Source organism: Carcharodon carcharias, chromosome 6 (assembly GCF_017639515.1).
Source record: "Carcharodon carcharias isolate sCarCar2 chromosome 6, sCarCar2.pri, whole genome shotgun sequence".
Lineage (NCBI taxonomy): Eukaryota > Metazoa > Chordata > Chondrichthyes > Lamniformes > Lamnidae > Carcharodon > Carcharodon carcharias.
In genome coordinates this window covers 154,438,572-154,452,190 of record NC_054472.1, presented here as the reverse complement: position 1 = coordinate 154,452,190, position 13,619 = coordinate 154,438,572, and the positions used below count along the sequence as shown (strand labels likewise).

Genomic DNA, 13,619 nt, shown 5'->3' with positions numbered 1-13,619 from the left:
AATGTACCTCAGGTTATTTCTCACTGCGTCCTTACAAGCAGTAACCCCAACTGTCCCATCTTCGTCTCTGCTAACATTCCCACCAAGCTGAGAATGGAGTGTTCAGCGCATGGGGTAACTGTGTTACATACTTCAAATTTAGCCATGCTTACTTAGTTTAAGCATGAGGCAGACAATTGCAGAGTGCTGGTGACAATCGTAGCTATTAAATAGCACAATAGATATGTACTGTTGCTTAAACGTTTATTGTCTATTTTAAAAAAACACACCTTAGTGAATTGTCTTATACACAGAAATGAAATGAAAAGGGGAGGAACTTCAGCTTCCAGAACTTTATACATATAAGCCAAATATACACTTTTTTGAGATATACAGTTACAGTCAACACACACCCTGATAGCAAATATATCTGCCTGGCACACAATTCTTCTTTTGTTATAGTTCATGTGTTTCTGAACAACAGCAGCTGAGTATTCTGGGCAGGTATAAACAGTGAGACCCACCCTGCAACACCATAAAATTAACTTTATAAACTGATTTTTTTGCACTGCTTTCAAATTTCATATCTTTCTTTTAATATAACTACACTAAGTTTGTGGTAGTTGCACAGAATATGGTTACAGATGTGGGTCCCAATCAATCGTTTCTGGTACAACCCCTCCTCACCAGCCCCGCAAACTCCCGATTCAATGCACTCTCCTGACGCCACCTATTTTGCATGCCCTTAATTTTAAGCACCAATTTGAGAAACAAGTTAATTATGGGTATACAAAACACGTGTTTAGGGATGAAAAAGGATTCAGAGAGGTCTACAGCACAGACAGATGAATTTTGTTTGTATGTTCTCCTACCTGCCTGTGACTGGTGCTTGGGTCCAAATGGCAGCATGAACAAGTACCCCATGGAGGTTGATGGTACTTTTCAAAGTAACTGGAGTGCAGGAGGTCTATTTACAAGTCAACCTCAGTTTTGATTCCTCACAATAAATTGTTATATGAGATCATACCATACCAAGCTACAGACTCATCATAAGGGGGGAGCTCAGGTCTTTACGAACAGTGTACATTTGGCAAAGTGATCTCAGATCTGGATGGGTACAAAATACTGAGGTATCCTGCAATACAGTACACCTATAAATTTTATTTGCACTACCGTGAAGTCTTAAGCTTTTCACTAATTGCTATAAATTTGAGAGTATTATAGATGATTTCACTGGGATTCCGCAGTCAAATTTTTCACCAGGAATTTGGCCCTCAGTGAAGATCTATTTCCTCTACCTCCGACTCCCCTTCCAACTCTCAAAAAGCCAGAACATTTCAACATATTTCATCAGGGTTTTTTTTTCTCTCCAAATGAGCAATAAGTACTGTGTTGAGAATTCACATTGGATATAAGATTTGGCCACTGGGAACTGCAGGAGCTGCAAAGTTGCATGTCCACATTGCGGGAATAAGTAGTGCTTTCTAAATTGTTCCTGGGACAATTTAGTCAACCTACCACAAAGAACATAATGAATATCATTGCAGTGATTTAAAAGGCTCTATTTGAGCCCATAAGCTGCTCACCTGTGCATTATTTCATTGCATATCAGATAATTATCAAACGGAAAAGTGATCTTTTTCCAGCACCTGACTTCAGGAGCTACACTCTTCTGATATATTCCTAGCCTTTGTGAAAACAAATGCTAGAGTCAGTTACTCCCAATCACAAAAAGCTCTTGACCCCATTTGAATTATCCAACTTCCATTGCTTATTTAGCAACCAAAAGCCCTTCCACAACTGTTATAAAAGTATTCACGACCAGTTAGGAAGAAGCATGTGCACACTTGATCAGTGATTGTAATGCCCTTTGTACTGTATGCAAGGGCTTACAACATAATGGGGTCACTTTATGCTGGCAAGTGCTGTGAATGAAATTGAAGCTCTGCCTTAAGCCTGATGTTGTAGGATATCTAAGATGTCCATTTTTTCATTCCAGTCTCTTCCTTTCCTTCAAGTTTGCTATTAGAAATTAAATCCTTCTACACACAAATAGTAGAAACATTAGCTTCTCAATGGTTCTACTCCACTTTGGCTGCATGGTTTTCAATCAGTTCCATTCTATTTCTGTCACCACCCTGCCCCCCTCAACCGCACCAACCACCCCCCCACCCCCCCGCCCCCAACCCAATTATCGTTTTCTCAAAGGGAGCAGCAGGTTGCCATTTGCTCCACTTTCGCCAAGTCTGTCAGGAGTTGTTTGATGTGGCGTTTCAGCTGTGGAAGTCGTGCAAGTGGTTCCGGTGGCTCAAGTTCCCCGGAAAAATCCAGCCAACTTTCTAGAACTAGGAGATTACATGGAAGGAAACAAGAGAAAAGAACAAAAAACTTTGTTACAAATTCAACCAGAGTTAAATATACAAACGGGTACTTAGCAAATTAAAGATACGACTGGTTTAACTATAAGTAAAGAGGGAACGTTCCTCGGTTAAATATTTTTATTCATCTTGCTTTGTCGGAGTTTTATGTCAATTCTAACCTTGAGAAAGGAACGTAGCTGTTACAAACTTTACATTTCTTATTACTATTTGCTCTCACATGGTGCTTTACAAGGGGAGTTAATGCTGAATATGATCTTCAAATGAAACATTTCCCATTTGAAGGGATACAATTGATCCTAATGTCACGCAATACTTTTACTTGATATTATTTGTAGATAAATGGCAAAACCTGTGAAATTTTAGGGAGCAGAGTTGATCGGAGTGTACATATTTCTCTACAGTTCAGGGAGAAATGAAACAGACACTATTGTGCCACCACCAGGGGTAGATTGTACTTTTATAGCATATCAAGTTTCCTTAGGAAATTCTAATTATAAATATGAACATTGTAATTTAACATGGAAAAAGATGACGCCCAAGTGTGACAAAAATGGGAAGATATAAACTACAGTTTTGCATGCAACTATAAGATCTTTAATGTATTACAGATGAGAAACCATTGACACCCCTGCTCCAACTAAGATCAGCTAACTCAGAGACTGTACACAGAACTGTTTTTTGATCTGTTGTGTTGCAGCGTATTTACCCTCTGAATTATGTGGGAAGGTGAAAATGAGAACCAAAAATCATAGGAGTAGACCATTCAACACTGCAATCCTGTTCTGTCATGGGTGATCTGTATTTCAAGTCTGTTCTCCCATCATTGCTCCATCCTCCTTAATACTCTTACCAACAAAAATCTAACGATCTCAGTCTTGACAGTTTAAACTGTTCCAGCATCCACAGCTTTTCTCGGGGAACGAGTTCCAGATTTCCACTGCTGTGTTTGTGAAAATCTTCCTGATTTCACTTGTAAATAGCCTAGCTCCAATTTTAAGACTGTGCCACATTGTTCTGGATTCCTCCATCAGAGAAAATAGCTCCCCTATATTTACCCTATTGAATTTATCATTTTAAACAGCTAAATTGGACCACCCGTCAATCTTCTAAATTTAATAGAATAAAAACCAAATTTATCCAACCTTTAACACTCTGGTGAATCTGGTGAAGTCTCAGATTAATATTTGACCAGCGCGTAATGTAAAAAAAAAGGATTTATAGTAGCATTACAGTGCTGATTTTACCATCCAGCTCTTTCTCAATGAAGTCCATTCTGCTGTTTACTTCATTCTGCAGGGCCTCAATGTGTGTCAGTAGGTTCAGCTGCCACGAAAACTGTGGGTTGACATGCTCCTCTCCTGCCATCTCATCGCAGCTGCCATCATTTGAAACAGAAACCATCTCTTTAATGTCAGTAGCTCCCTGTTGGTAATGAAGTGATAGAAAAAAATGGGTCACAGTGGCTAATTATAAATAAAAGACTTAGCACTGTTCAAAGAAAATCAATGGGGGAAGCTCTACTTCTGGAGGCGTAATGACAGTCAGCTGATTTCAAAAAGCAGCACAGTGTGTGAAAGCATACAGTGATGTGATATTCTTAATTTCATTTCATCTCATTTCATATCGCACATAGAGAGAAAGAGTTCCCAGGTTTGATTGCAGATCTGTGCTGAGATAGTGAACTAGTGGTGTTTTAGATGTTTTGTTTTTGTGTTAAGAGGGGGAAAATCAATCAACATGCCCACTCCTCGTCACTATCTAGCAGCCAGCACTGAAAATGAATCCAAGTGGCTGCCCGGTCATGCTTGGCTTTGTAAAAGCCAGCTGACACTCAAGGTTTCACATCTGAAGAATGGGCATCTGGATCTGGCACTTGTAGAGCCACATTGCTAAAAGGGAAGATAGAGATTGGCGGGAAGAAAAAATAAATAAAAATCAACAGAACATCATAAAGACAGACAGGCTTGCATTTCCTTAGCAGCTTTCATGATCTCAGGATGGTCCAAAGAACTTTACTGCCAATAAATTAATTTTAAAGTATACTATTTTTGGAACGTAGGAAATACAGTAATTTGTGCACAAGCTTCCATAAACAGCAATGTGATAATGGCCTGACAACTTGCTTCTTTTTTAGATGATGTTTTTTCAGGGATAAATATTGACCAGGGCACTGGGGAGAACCTCAATGCTCTTCTTCAAAATAGTGTCATGGGATCTTTTACATCCATCTGAGGGGTCAGATCAGGCCTCAGTTAAATATCTCATATGAAAGGTGGCACTTCTGACAGTGCAGCACTCCCTCAGCAGTCCATTGCGATGTCAGGTAGATTATGTCATTTAAGAGGGTTTAAAATTGAAATGAATATGGAACCCACAACGTTTTGATTAAGAGGTGAGAGTGTACCTCCTTAGCCACGGCTGACATTCTACAGTAATTCATCGCCAAAATTGTGAATTACATGCAGGTAAAGTCTGAGATTTTAAAGGAACCATCTCACCATTGGCAGCAATGCTTAAAAAAGTCAAAATTTAACATTGCAGAGACAAAGAAAAAAATACTGAAAATTTGAAAGAGAAACAGAAAAAGTTGGAAACACAGCGAGTCATTCAGCGTCTAGTTAAAGATGATCATTGCCTAGCAATGTTACTTTAGTGAATGTTACTTGTCACTTAACAGCCCAAGCCTGGGTGTTGTCCACGTCTTACTGCACATGGGCATGGCTCCTTCCTTATCTGAGGAATTGCAAATGGAGCTGAACATGGTGCCCTTTGGCCTGACATTGAGTGTAGAGCATAGAAACAGGCATTTTGGTTTATGCCGATGTTAATGCTCCATACGATCTTACGATGGTGGGAAGGTCATCAAACGTCATATAGAGGCAAATTCTTTGTCTTTGACTATATTTCTCATCAAGCACATCAGGGACATGTGCAAGTTTTTAAAAAACTCATGAATTAAAAAAAAATACAAACAACAGAAATTAAAAGCTTGGAGAAAAATAAAACTCTGCTGCATCCATATGTGCGTATGTGTGTCTTATAAAATTTTGTTGCCTTTTCTCATTCCTCTTCTTTCCCCATTCACCAACAGTCCTGAACTAAACACACAGCAAGCACTTTACTTGATGCTTGAAGTGCAACACTTCAGTGGACTGTAACTGTTGATCCTGAAGCCGATGCTCAACTCAAAGTGCTAGGGTGCAGTAATTAACACAGTAAGAATCATGTAATGGTGCCTTCATTAATAAACCTAATGATTGGCAAATATCATGCTAATTAAAACAAAAAGTGCTGTAAAAAGTCAGCAGATCTAGCAGCATCTGTGGAGAGAGAAAAACAGAGTTAACGTTTCAAGTCCAATATGACTCTTCTTCAGAACTGATCTTCGCCATCATGCTAATTAAAACAGGTCGGACTTGAAAGTCTTTTTTGTCCGCATCAAGTCAAGAGCTGATTTATTAAAATCATTAGAACTCCATTGGCCTGGAACTTACACAGCTCCACATTCCTGGTCAGGTCTTCCAAGCCCAGATTCTCCAGAAATGTGCAGAGCGCAGTCCCTCAGGGAACTCCATCGCAATGGAGTAGCATTGGCGGGAAGTGGGGGGAAGACTGGACACACCCACTTCTTACGGCACTAGCTGCCATAAGGTAAGTTTATTTGTGCAGTGTGAATGTCAGTGATGGGTGAATGGATGAATGAGTGAATGGGTATGGTAGTAGGGTGTGTAGCTGGGTGAGGTAGGTGGGTAGGGTGGCAAGTGGGTAGGGCAGCAGGTAGGTAGGGTGCCAGGAGGCTAGGGTGGCAGGAGGCTAGGGTGGCAGGAGGCTAGGGTGGCAGGGGGGTGGGGAGGCAGATGAGTGAGGTGGGTAGGTAGATCAGGTGTGGTAGTCAGGTCAAGTGAGGGTAGTCAGGTAGGGAATAGTCAGGTAGGGAATAGTCAGGTTGGCTCGGGGCAGTTAATTGGGTGGTTGGGGGTTAGCGTGGTCAGGAGGTGTAGTCAGGTCAGGTCAGGGGGTAGTTGGAGGCTGGGGTGGGGGGGGGGGGCTAGTTGTGGATTCGGGGTTTAATCAGGGGGTCGAAGGGGGATTCGGGAGGTCAGTTCTGTAGGTACCCAGGAGTTAGACTAGAACTTTTCTGGTTAACATTTCCTGGGTAACTATTCAGGTAGGTAAGTCGGAACTGTCCGAAGTCTCTGACTCTAACTCAGAGTAGGTTTGTGCCAAAATTGAGAGAGCTGTCCACAGTTCAGAAGAGTCACGATGGATTTGAAACGTTAACTGTGTTTCTCCCTCCACAGATGCTGCCAGACGTGCTGAGTTTTTCCAGCATTTTCTGCTTTTATATGAGCTTCCACACAGAATGGTCAAGCAACAGCCTGACATAGTCATATTCACGGAATCATAACTTTACAATATCCCTGGGAATGTCATCATTACCATCATTGGATATCTCCTGTCCCACTGGCAGAACAGATCCACCAGAGGTGGCGGCACAATGGTACAAAGTTTGGAGGGAGTTACCCTGGGAGTCATCAACATTGTCTCTGGACTCCATGAAGTCTCATAGCATCAGGTCAAGGCAAGGAAACCTCCTGCTGATTACCACCTACCTCCCCTCTCGGGTGACGTATCAGTACTCCATATTGAGCATCACTTGGAAGAAGTACTCAGCACTGGCAAGAGCATAGAATGTACTCTGGGTGGCAGACGTCATTGTCCATCACCAAGAATGGCTTGGTAGCACCACTACTGACCAAGCTGGCTGAGACCTAAAGAACATAGCGTAGACCAGGATCTATGGCTGGTAGTGAAGGAACCAGCAAGGTGGGAAAACCTACTTGACCTCATCCTCATCAATCTACCTGTCGCAGATGCCACGACAATATCAGTAGGAGAGTTCTTGTGGAGACAGATTCTTGTCTTCACAGTGAGAATACCCTCCATCCTGTTGTGTGGCACTACCACCGAGTTAAATGGGATGATTTTGAATACATCTAGCAAATCAAAACTGGGTACCTAGGAAGGGCTGTGGGCCATCAGGAGCAATAGGATTGTATTCAACAACAATCTGCAACCTCATGACCCGGCATATCCCCATTGGCACCAAGTCAGAGAATCAACCCTGGTTCAATGAAGAGTGCAGGGGGGTATGCCAGGAGCAGCACCAGACATACCTTCAAATGAGGTATCAACCGGGTGAAGCTATAACACAGGACTACTTGCATGCCAAACAGCATAAGCAACATTTGATAGGCAATCCTACAACCAATGGATCAGATCTAAGCTCTGCAGTCCTGATGCACTCAGTCGTGAATGATGGAGGACAATTAAAGAACTAACTGGAGGAGGAGGCTCCAATAATACCACCATCCTCAAGGATGTGTCAGCCCAGCACATCAGTGCAAAATACAAGGCTGAAGCATTTGCAACCGTCTTCAGCAGGAGTGTTGAGTGGATGATCCATCTTGGCCTCTTGCTGAGGTCTTCAGCATCACAGGTGCCAGTCTTCAGCCAATTCAATTCACTCCACGGGATGTCTAGAAACAGCTGAAGGCACTGGATACTGCAATGGCTATGAGCCCTGACAATATTCTGGCAATAGTACTGAAGACTTGTGCTCCAGAGCTTGCCACGCCCCTAGCCAAGCTGTTCCAGAACAGCCCCAACACTGACATCTACCTAGTAATATGGAAAATTGCCCAGGTATGCCCTGCCCAAAAAAGGACAAACTCAACCCAGCCAATTACCGCCCCATCAGTCTACTCTTGATCATCAGCAAAGTAATGGAAGGTGTTGTCGACAGTGCTATCAAGCCACAGTCACTCACCAATTACCTGATCACTGATGGTCAGTTTGGGTTCTGCTAGGCCATTCAGTTCCTGCCCTCATTACAGTCTTGGTTCAAACATTGACAAAAGAGCTGAACTCAATAAATGAGGTGAGAGTGACTGCCCTTGACATCAAGGCAGCATTTGACTGAGTTCAGCATCAAGGAACCCAAGCAAAACCAAAGTCAATGGGAATCAGGGGGAAAACTCTCCACCAGCGCAAAGGAAGATGTTTATTTCTCAGACACCTTACGTCACATCAACAATTTCCAGTTCCCTGGCCCCAACCGCTTCCTCTTCACCATGGACGTCCAATCCCTCTACACCTCCATCCCCCACCAGGATGGTCTGAGGGCCCTTAGCTTCTTCCTCGAACAGAGGCCCGAACAATCCCCATCCACCACTACTCTCCTCCGTCTGGCTGAACTTGTTCTCACGCTGAACAATTTCTCCTTCAACTCCTCTCACTTCCTCCAAATAGGTGTGGCTATGGGTACCCGCATGGGCCCTAGCTATGCCTGTCTCTTTATGGGGTATGTGGAACATTACTTGTTCCAGTCCTACTCCGGCCCCCTTCCACAACTCTTTCTCCGGTACATTGATGATTACTTCGGTGCCGCTTCATGCTCTCGTCGGGACTTGGAAAAATTTATTAATTTTGCTTCCAATCTCCATCCCTCCATCATTTTCACGTGGTCCATCTCTGACACTTCCCTTCCCTTCCTTGACCTCTCTGTCTCAATCTCTGGTGACAGACTGTCCACCAATATCCATTACAAACCCACCGACTCCCACAGCTACCTCGACTACAGCTCCTCACACCCCGCTTCCTGTAAGGACTCCATCCCATTCTCTCAGTTCCTTCGCCTCCGTCGCATCTGTTCCGATGATGCTACCTTCAAAAACAGTTCCTCTGACATGTCCTCCTTCTTCCTTAACCGACGTTTTCCACCCACGGTCGTTGACAGGGCCCTCAACCATGTCCGGCCCATCTCCCGCGCATCCGCCCTCACGCCTTCTCCTCCCTCCCAGAAACATGATAGGGTCCCCCTTGTCCTCACTTATCACCCCACCAGCCTCCGCATTCAAAGGATCATCCTCCGCCATTTCCGCCAACTCCAGCATGATGCCACCACCAAACACATCTTCCCTTCACCCCCCCTATCGGCATTCCGTAGGGATCGCTCCCTCCGGGACACCCTGGTCCACTCCTCCATCACCCCCTACTCCTCAACCCCCTCCTATGGCACCACCCCATGCCCACGCAAAAGATACAACACCTGCCCCTTCACTTCCTCTCTCCTCACCGTCCAAGGGCCCAAATACTCCTTTCAAGTGAAGCAGCATTTCACGTGCATTTCCCCCAACTTAGGCTACTGCATTCGTTGCTCCCAATGTGGTCTCCTCTACATTGGAGAGACCAAACGTAAACTGGGTGACCGCTTTGCAGAACACCTGCGGTCTGTCCGCAAGAATGACCCAAACCTCCCTGTCGCTTGCCATTTTAACACTCCACCCTGCTCTCTTGCCCACATGTCTGTCCTTGGCTTGCTGCATTGTTCCAGTGAAGCCCAACGCAAACTGGAGGAACAACACCTCATCTTCCGACTAGGCACTTTACAGCCTTCCAGACTGAATACTGAATTCAACAACTTTAGATCTTGAACTCCCTCCTCCATCCCCACCCCTTTTCTGTTTCTTCCCCCTTCCTTTTGTTTTTTCCCAATTTATATAGATTTTTCTTTTCCCACCTATTTCCATTATTTTTAATATTTCAAAATCTTTTATGCTCTCCCCACCCCCAGTAGAGCTATACCTTGAGTGCCCTACCATCCATTCTTAATTAGCACATTCGTTTAGATATCACCAACTTTAACACCTATATGTTCTTTTGTTCTATTGTTGTTGACATCTTTTGATGATCTGCTTCTATCACTGCTTGTTTGTCCCTAAAACCACACCCCCCCTCCACTTCTCTTTCTCTCCGTCGCCCCTCACCCCCCCCCACCCGCCCCCCCCACACACACACACCTTAAACCAGCTTATATTTCAACTCTTTCTTGGACTCGAACTCAAGTTCTGTCGAAGGGTCATGAGGACTTGAAACGTCAACTCTTTTCTTCTCCGCCGATGCTGCCAGACCTGCTGAGTTTTTCCAGGTAATTCTGTTTTTGCAAAGGAAGATGGTTGTGCTTATTGGAGGTCAATCATCTCAGTCCCGGGACATGGCTGCAAGAGTTCCTCAGAGTAATCTTCTGCTTCTTCATCAATTAGCTTCCCTCCATCATAAGGTCAGAAGTAGGGACATTCGCTGATGATTGCACAATGTTTAGTGGTACTCACACTCCTCAGGTACTGAAGCAGTCCATGCACATATGCAGCAAGACCTGGACAATATTCAGGCTTGGACTGATAACTTGCAAGTAACATTTGTGCCACACAAGTGCCAGGCAATGACATCTCCAACAAGAGAGAATCTAACCACCTCCCCTTGACATTCAATGGCATTACCATCACTGAATCCCTCCACTATCAACATCCTGGGGGTTACCATTGACCAGAAACTGAACTGAACAAGCTATATAAATACTTTGGCTACAAGAACAGGTCAGAGGCTGGGAATTCTGTGGTGAGTAACTCACCTTCTAACTCTCCAAAGCCCATCCACCATCTACAAAGCATAAGTCAGGTTTGTGAAGGAATATTCTCCACTTGCCTGGATAAGTGCAGTTCCAACAACACTCAAGGAGCTCGACACCACCCAGGACAAAGCAGCCCAACTGATTGGCACCCATCCACCACCTTAAACATTCACTCCCTCCACCGCCGACGAACAGTGGCAGTGGTGTGTACCATCTACAAGATTCACTGCAGCAACTCACCAAGGCTCCTTGACAACATCTTCCAAACCTGCAAAACCATGTAGAAGGACAAGGGCAGCAGATGCATGGGAATGTATGTGCCACCTCCAAGTTCCCCTCAGACTCACACATCATCCTGACTTGGAACTACATAGCCATACGTTCACTGTCACTGGGTCAAAATCCTGGAACTCCCTGCCTAACAGCACTTTGGTGTACCTACACCACAGGGACTGCAACAGTTCAAGGCAGTTCACTGCCATCTTCTCAAGGATAATTAGGGATGGGCAATAAATGCTGGTTTGCCAGAGATGCCCACATCCCATGAAAGAATAAATTTTTTAAAAAATCAACTTCAGGGGAATCATGGTTGAGCACATACGACTTCAAGACTTAAAAACAGGGGTTACTGGATAGTGATCAGCAGTGGGAAGCCTGTCTGATATTCTTCCTAACCCAGAGAGGTACTGACACAAATTGTGGGGCACCCCAGCTTAGATGCTAACTCAGTATCAGCCAGAGATTGAATCCTAGCTCAGGAAGGGGACCCTCAACCACTGTGTTAATGCTGGTTCCACCTTCTAGTATTTTTCTTTTGCACGTGTTTATCTAATTCCTGTTTAAATCATGTGATTTTAACTCATTCAAAATCCATTCACCTGCATAGAGTTAAAATTGTTCCTAATGCTGCTCCCTTATTACCAATTTACTGATTAGTTGAAACAACTGTTTAACATTTATTCTGTCAAAGTTTTAATGATTGTGAACTGTCCTTGCTGACTTAAAGGAAATTAAGGTTAATGTCAAATTGAAAAAAAACATACAACGTGGCAAAGGTTACAGGTAAACCAGAGGATTGGGAACGTTTTAAAAATCAACATAAGATGGCCAAAAAAAAATAAAGAGGAAGAAAATAAACTTTGAGGGTAAACTAGCAAGTAATATAAAAAGCGACAGTAGGAGCTTTAAATATATAAAAAGGAAGAGACAGGCCAAAGTAAACTTAGAGAATGAGACTGGGGAAATAATAATGGGGAACTAAGAAATGGCAGAGGAGTAAAATAAATACTTTGTATCAATTTTCACAGTAGAAAACACTAATAGCGTTCCAAAAATATTAAATAATCAAGGGGCAAAAGAGGGGGAGGAAATAAATACAATTACTATCACTAGAGAGAAAGTACTAGGGGAACTAATGGGGTTGAAGGTCGATAAGTCCCCTGGACCTGATGGGTTGCATCCCTGAATATTAAAGAAAGTAGCTACACAGCTAGTGGATGCACTGGTAGTAATCCTCCAAGAATTCTTAGATTCTGGAAAAGTCCCAGAAGATTGGAAAACTGCCAATGTAACACCCTTATTCAAAAAGGGAGGGAGACAAAAAACAGGTCAATTAGCTTAACATCTATCATTGGGAAAATGTTAAGAGTCTATTATAAAGGATGTAATAGCAGAGCATTTAGAAATGCATAATATAATCAAGCAAAGTCAGCATGACAGGTGAAATCATGCCTGATAAATTTATTAGAATTCTTTGAGAAGGTAACAAGCAGGATAGATAAAGGGGAACCAATAGATGTAATTTATTTGGATTTCCAAAGGTGTTCGATAAGGTACTGCATATAAGGCTATTTAATAAGATAAGAGCCCATGGTGTTGGGCGTAGTATATTACCATGGATAGAGAATTGGCTAACTAACAGAAAATAGAGAGTTGGGATAAGGGGGGCATTTTCAGGATGGCAACCTGTAACCAGTGGAGTGCCACAGGGAGCCACAATTATTTACAATATATATTGATGACTTAGGTGAGGGAAGTGAATGTACTATTGCCAAATTTGTGCATGATACAAAAATAGGTGGGAAGGCAAGTGGTGAGGATGACATAGAGGGATATAGATAGGTTAAGTGGGTGGGCAAAAATTTGGAAAGTGGAATATAATGTGGGAAAATGTGAGGTTATGCATTGTGGCATGAAGAATAGAAGAGATGAATATTATTTAAATGGAGAAAGACTGCAGAAAGCTGCAGCACAGAGAGATTTGGGAGTCCTCGTACATGAATCCCAAAAAGCTAACATACAAGTTCAGCAGGTAATAAAGAAGGCAAAAGGAACATTGGACTTTATTCAAAAGGAATGGATTATAAAAATAAGGAAGTCTTGCTAAAACGATACAAGGGACTAGTTAGACCACACCTAGAATACTGTGAACAGTTTTGATCCCCTTATCTAAGGAAAGATATACTGGCATTGGAGGCAGTCCAGGAAAGTTTCACTGGGTGATTCCAGGTATGGAAGGATTTTCTTATGAAGGGAGGTTGAGTAGGTTGGATTTGTACTCTTTGGAGTTTAGAAGAATGAGAGGTAACCTTATTGAGACATAAAAGATTTCTAGGGGGCTTGACAGGATAGTGAGGTTGTTTCCCCTTGTGGGAGGGTCTAGAACCAGAAAGCATAATCTCAGAGTAAGCAGTTACCCATTTAAGGCAGGGGTGAGGAGGAATTTCTTCTCTCAGAGGGTAGCGAATCAGTGGAATTTTTTACCACAGGGGGCTGTGGAGGCTAAG

At 43.1% G+C, this 13,619-nt stretch overlaps 1 protein-coding gene across 2 annotated transcripts in view; it reads right to left on the bottom strand.

The window, feature by feature from the left end:
• Positions 1-2,165: 2,165 nt before the first annotated feature.
• Positions 2,166-13,619, bottom strand: part of phf20l1 (PHD finger protein 20 like 1) — a 126,232-nt gene continuing 114,778 nt past the window's right edge. For both annotated transcript variants that reach the window (XM_041189804.1, XM_041189805.1), the window contains 2 exons: positions 3,605-3,782; positions 2,166-2,324 (listed from right to left, as the gene is read on the bottom strand). In XM_041189804.1, the coding sequence (XP_041045738.1) occupies positions 2,182-2,324; positions 3,605-3,782 (321 nt within the window). In that variant the 3' untranslated portion in view covers positions 2,166-2,181. The remainder of the gene's footprint in view (positions 2,325-3,604; positions 3,783-13,619) is intronic.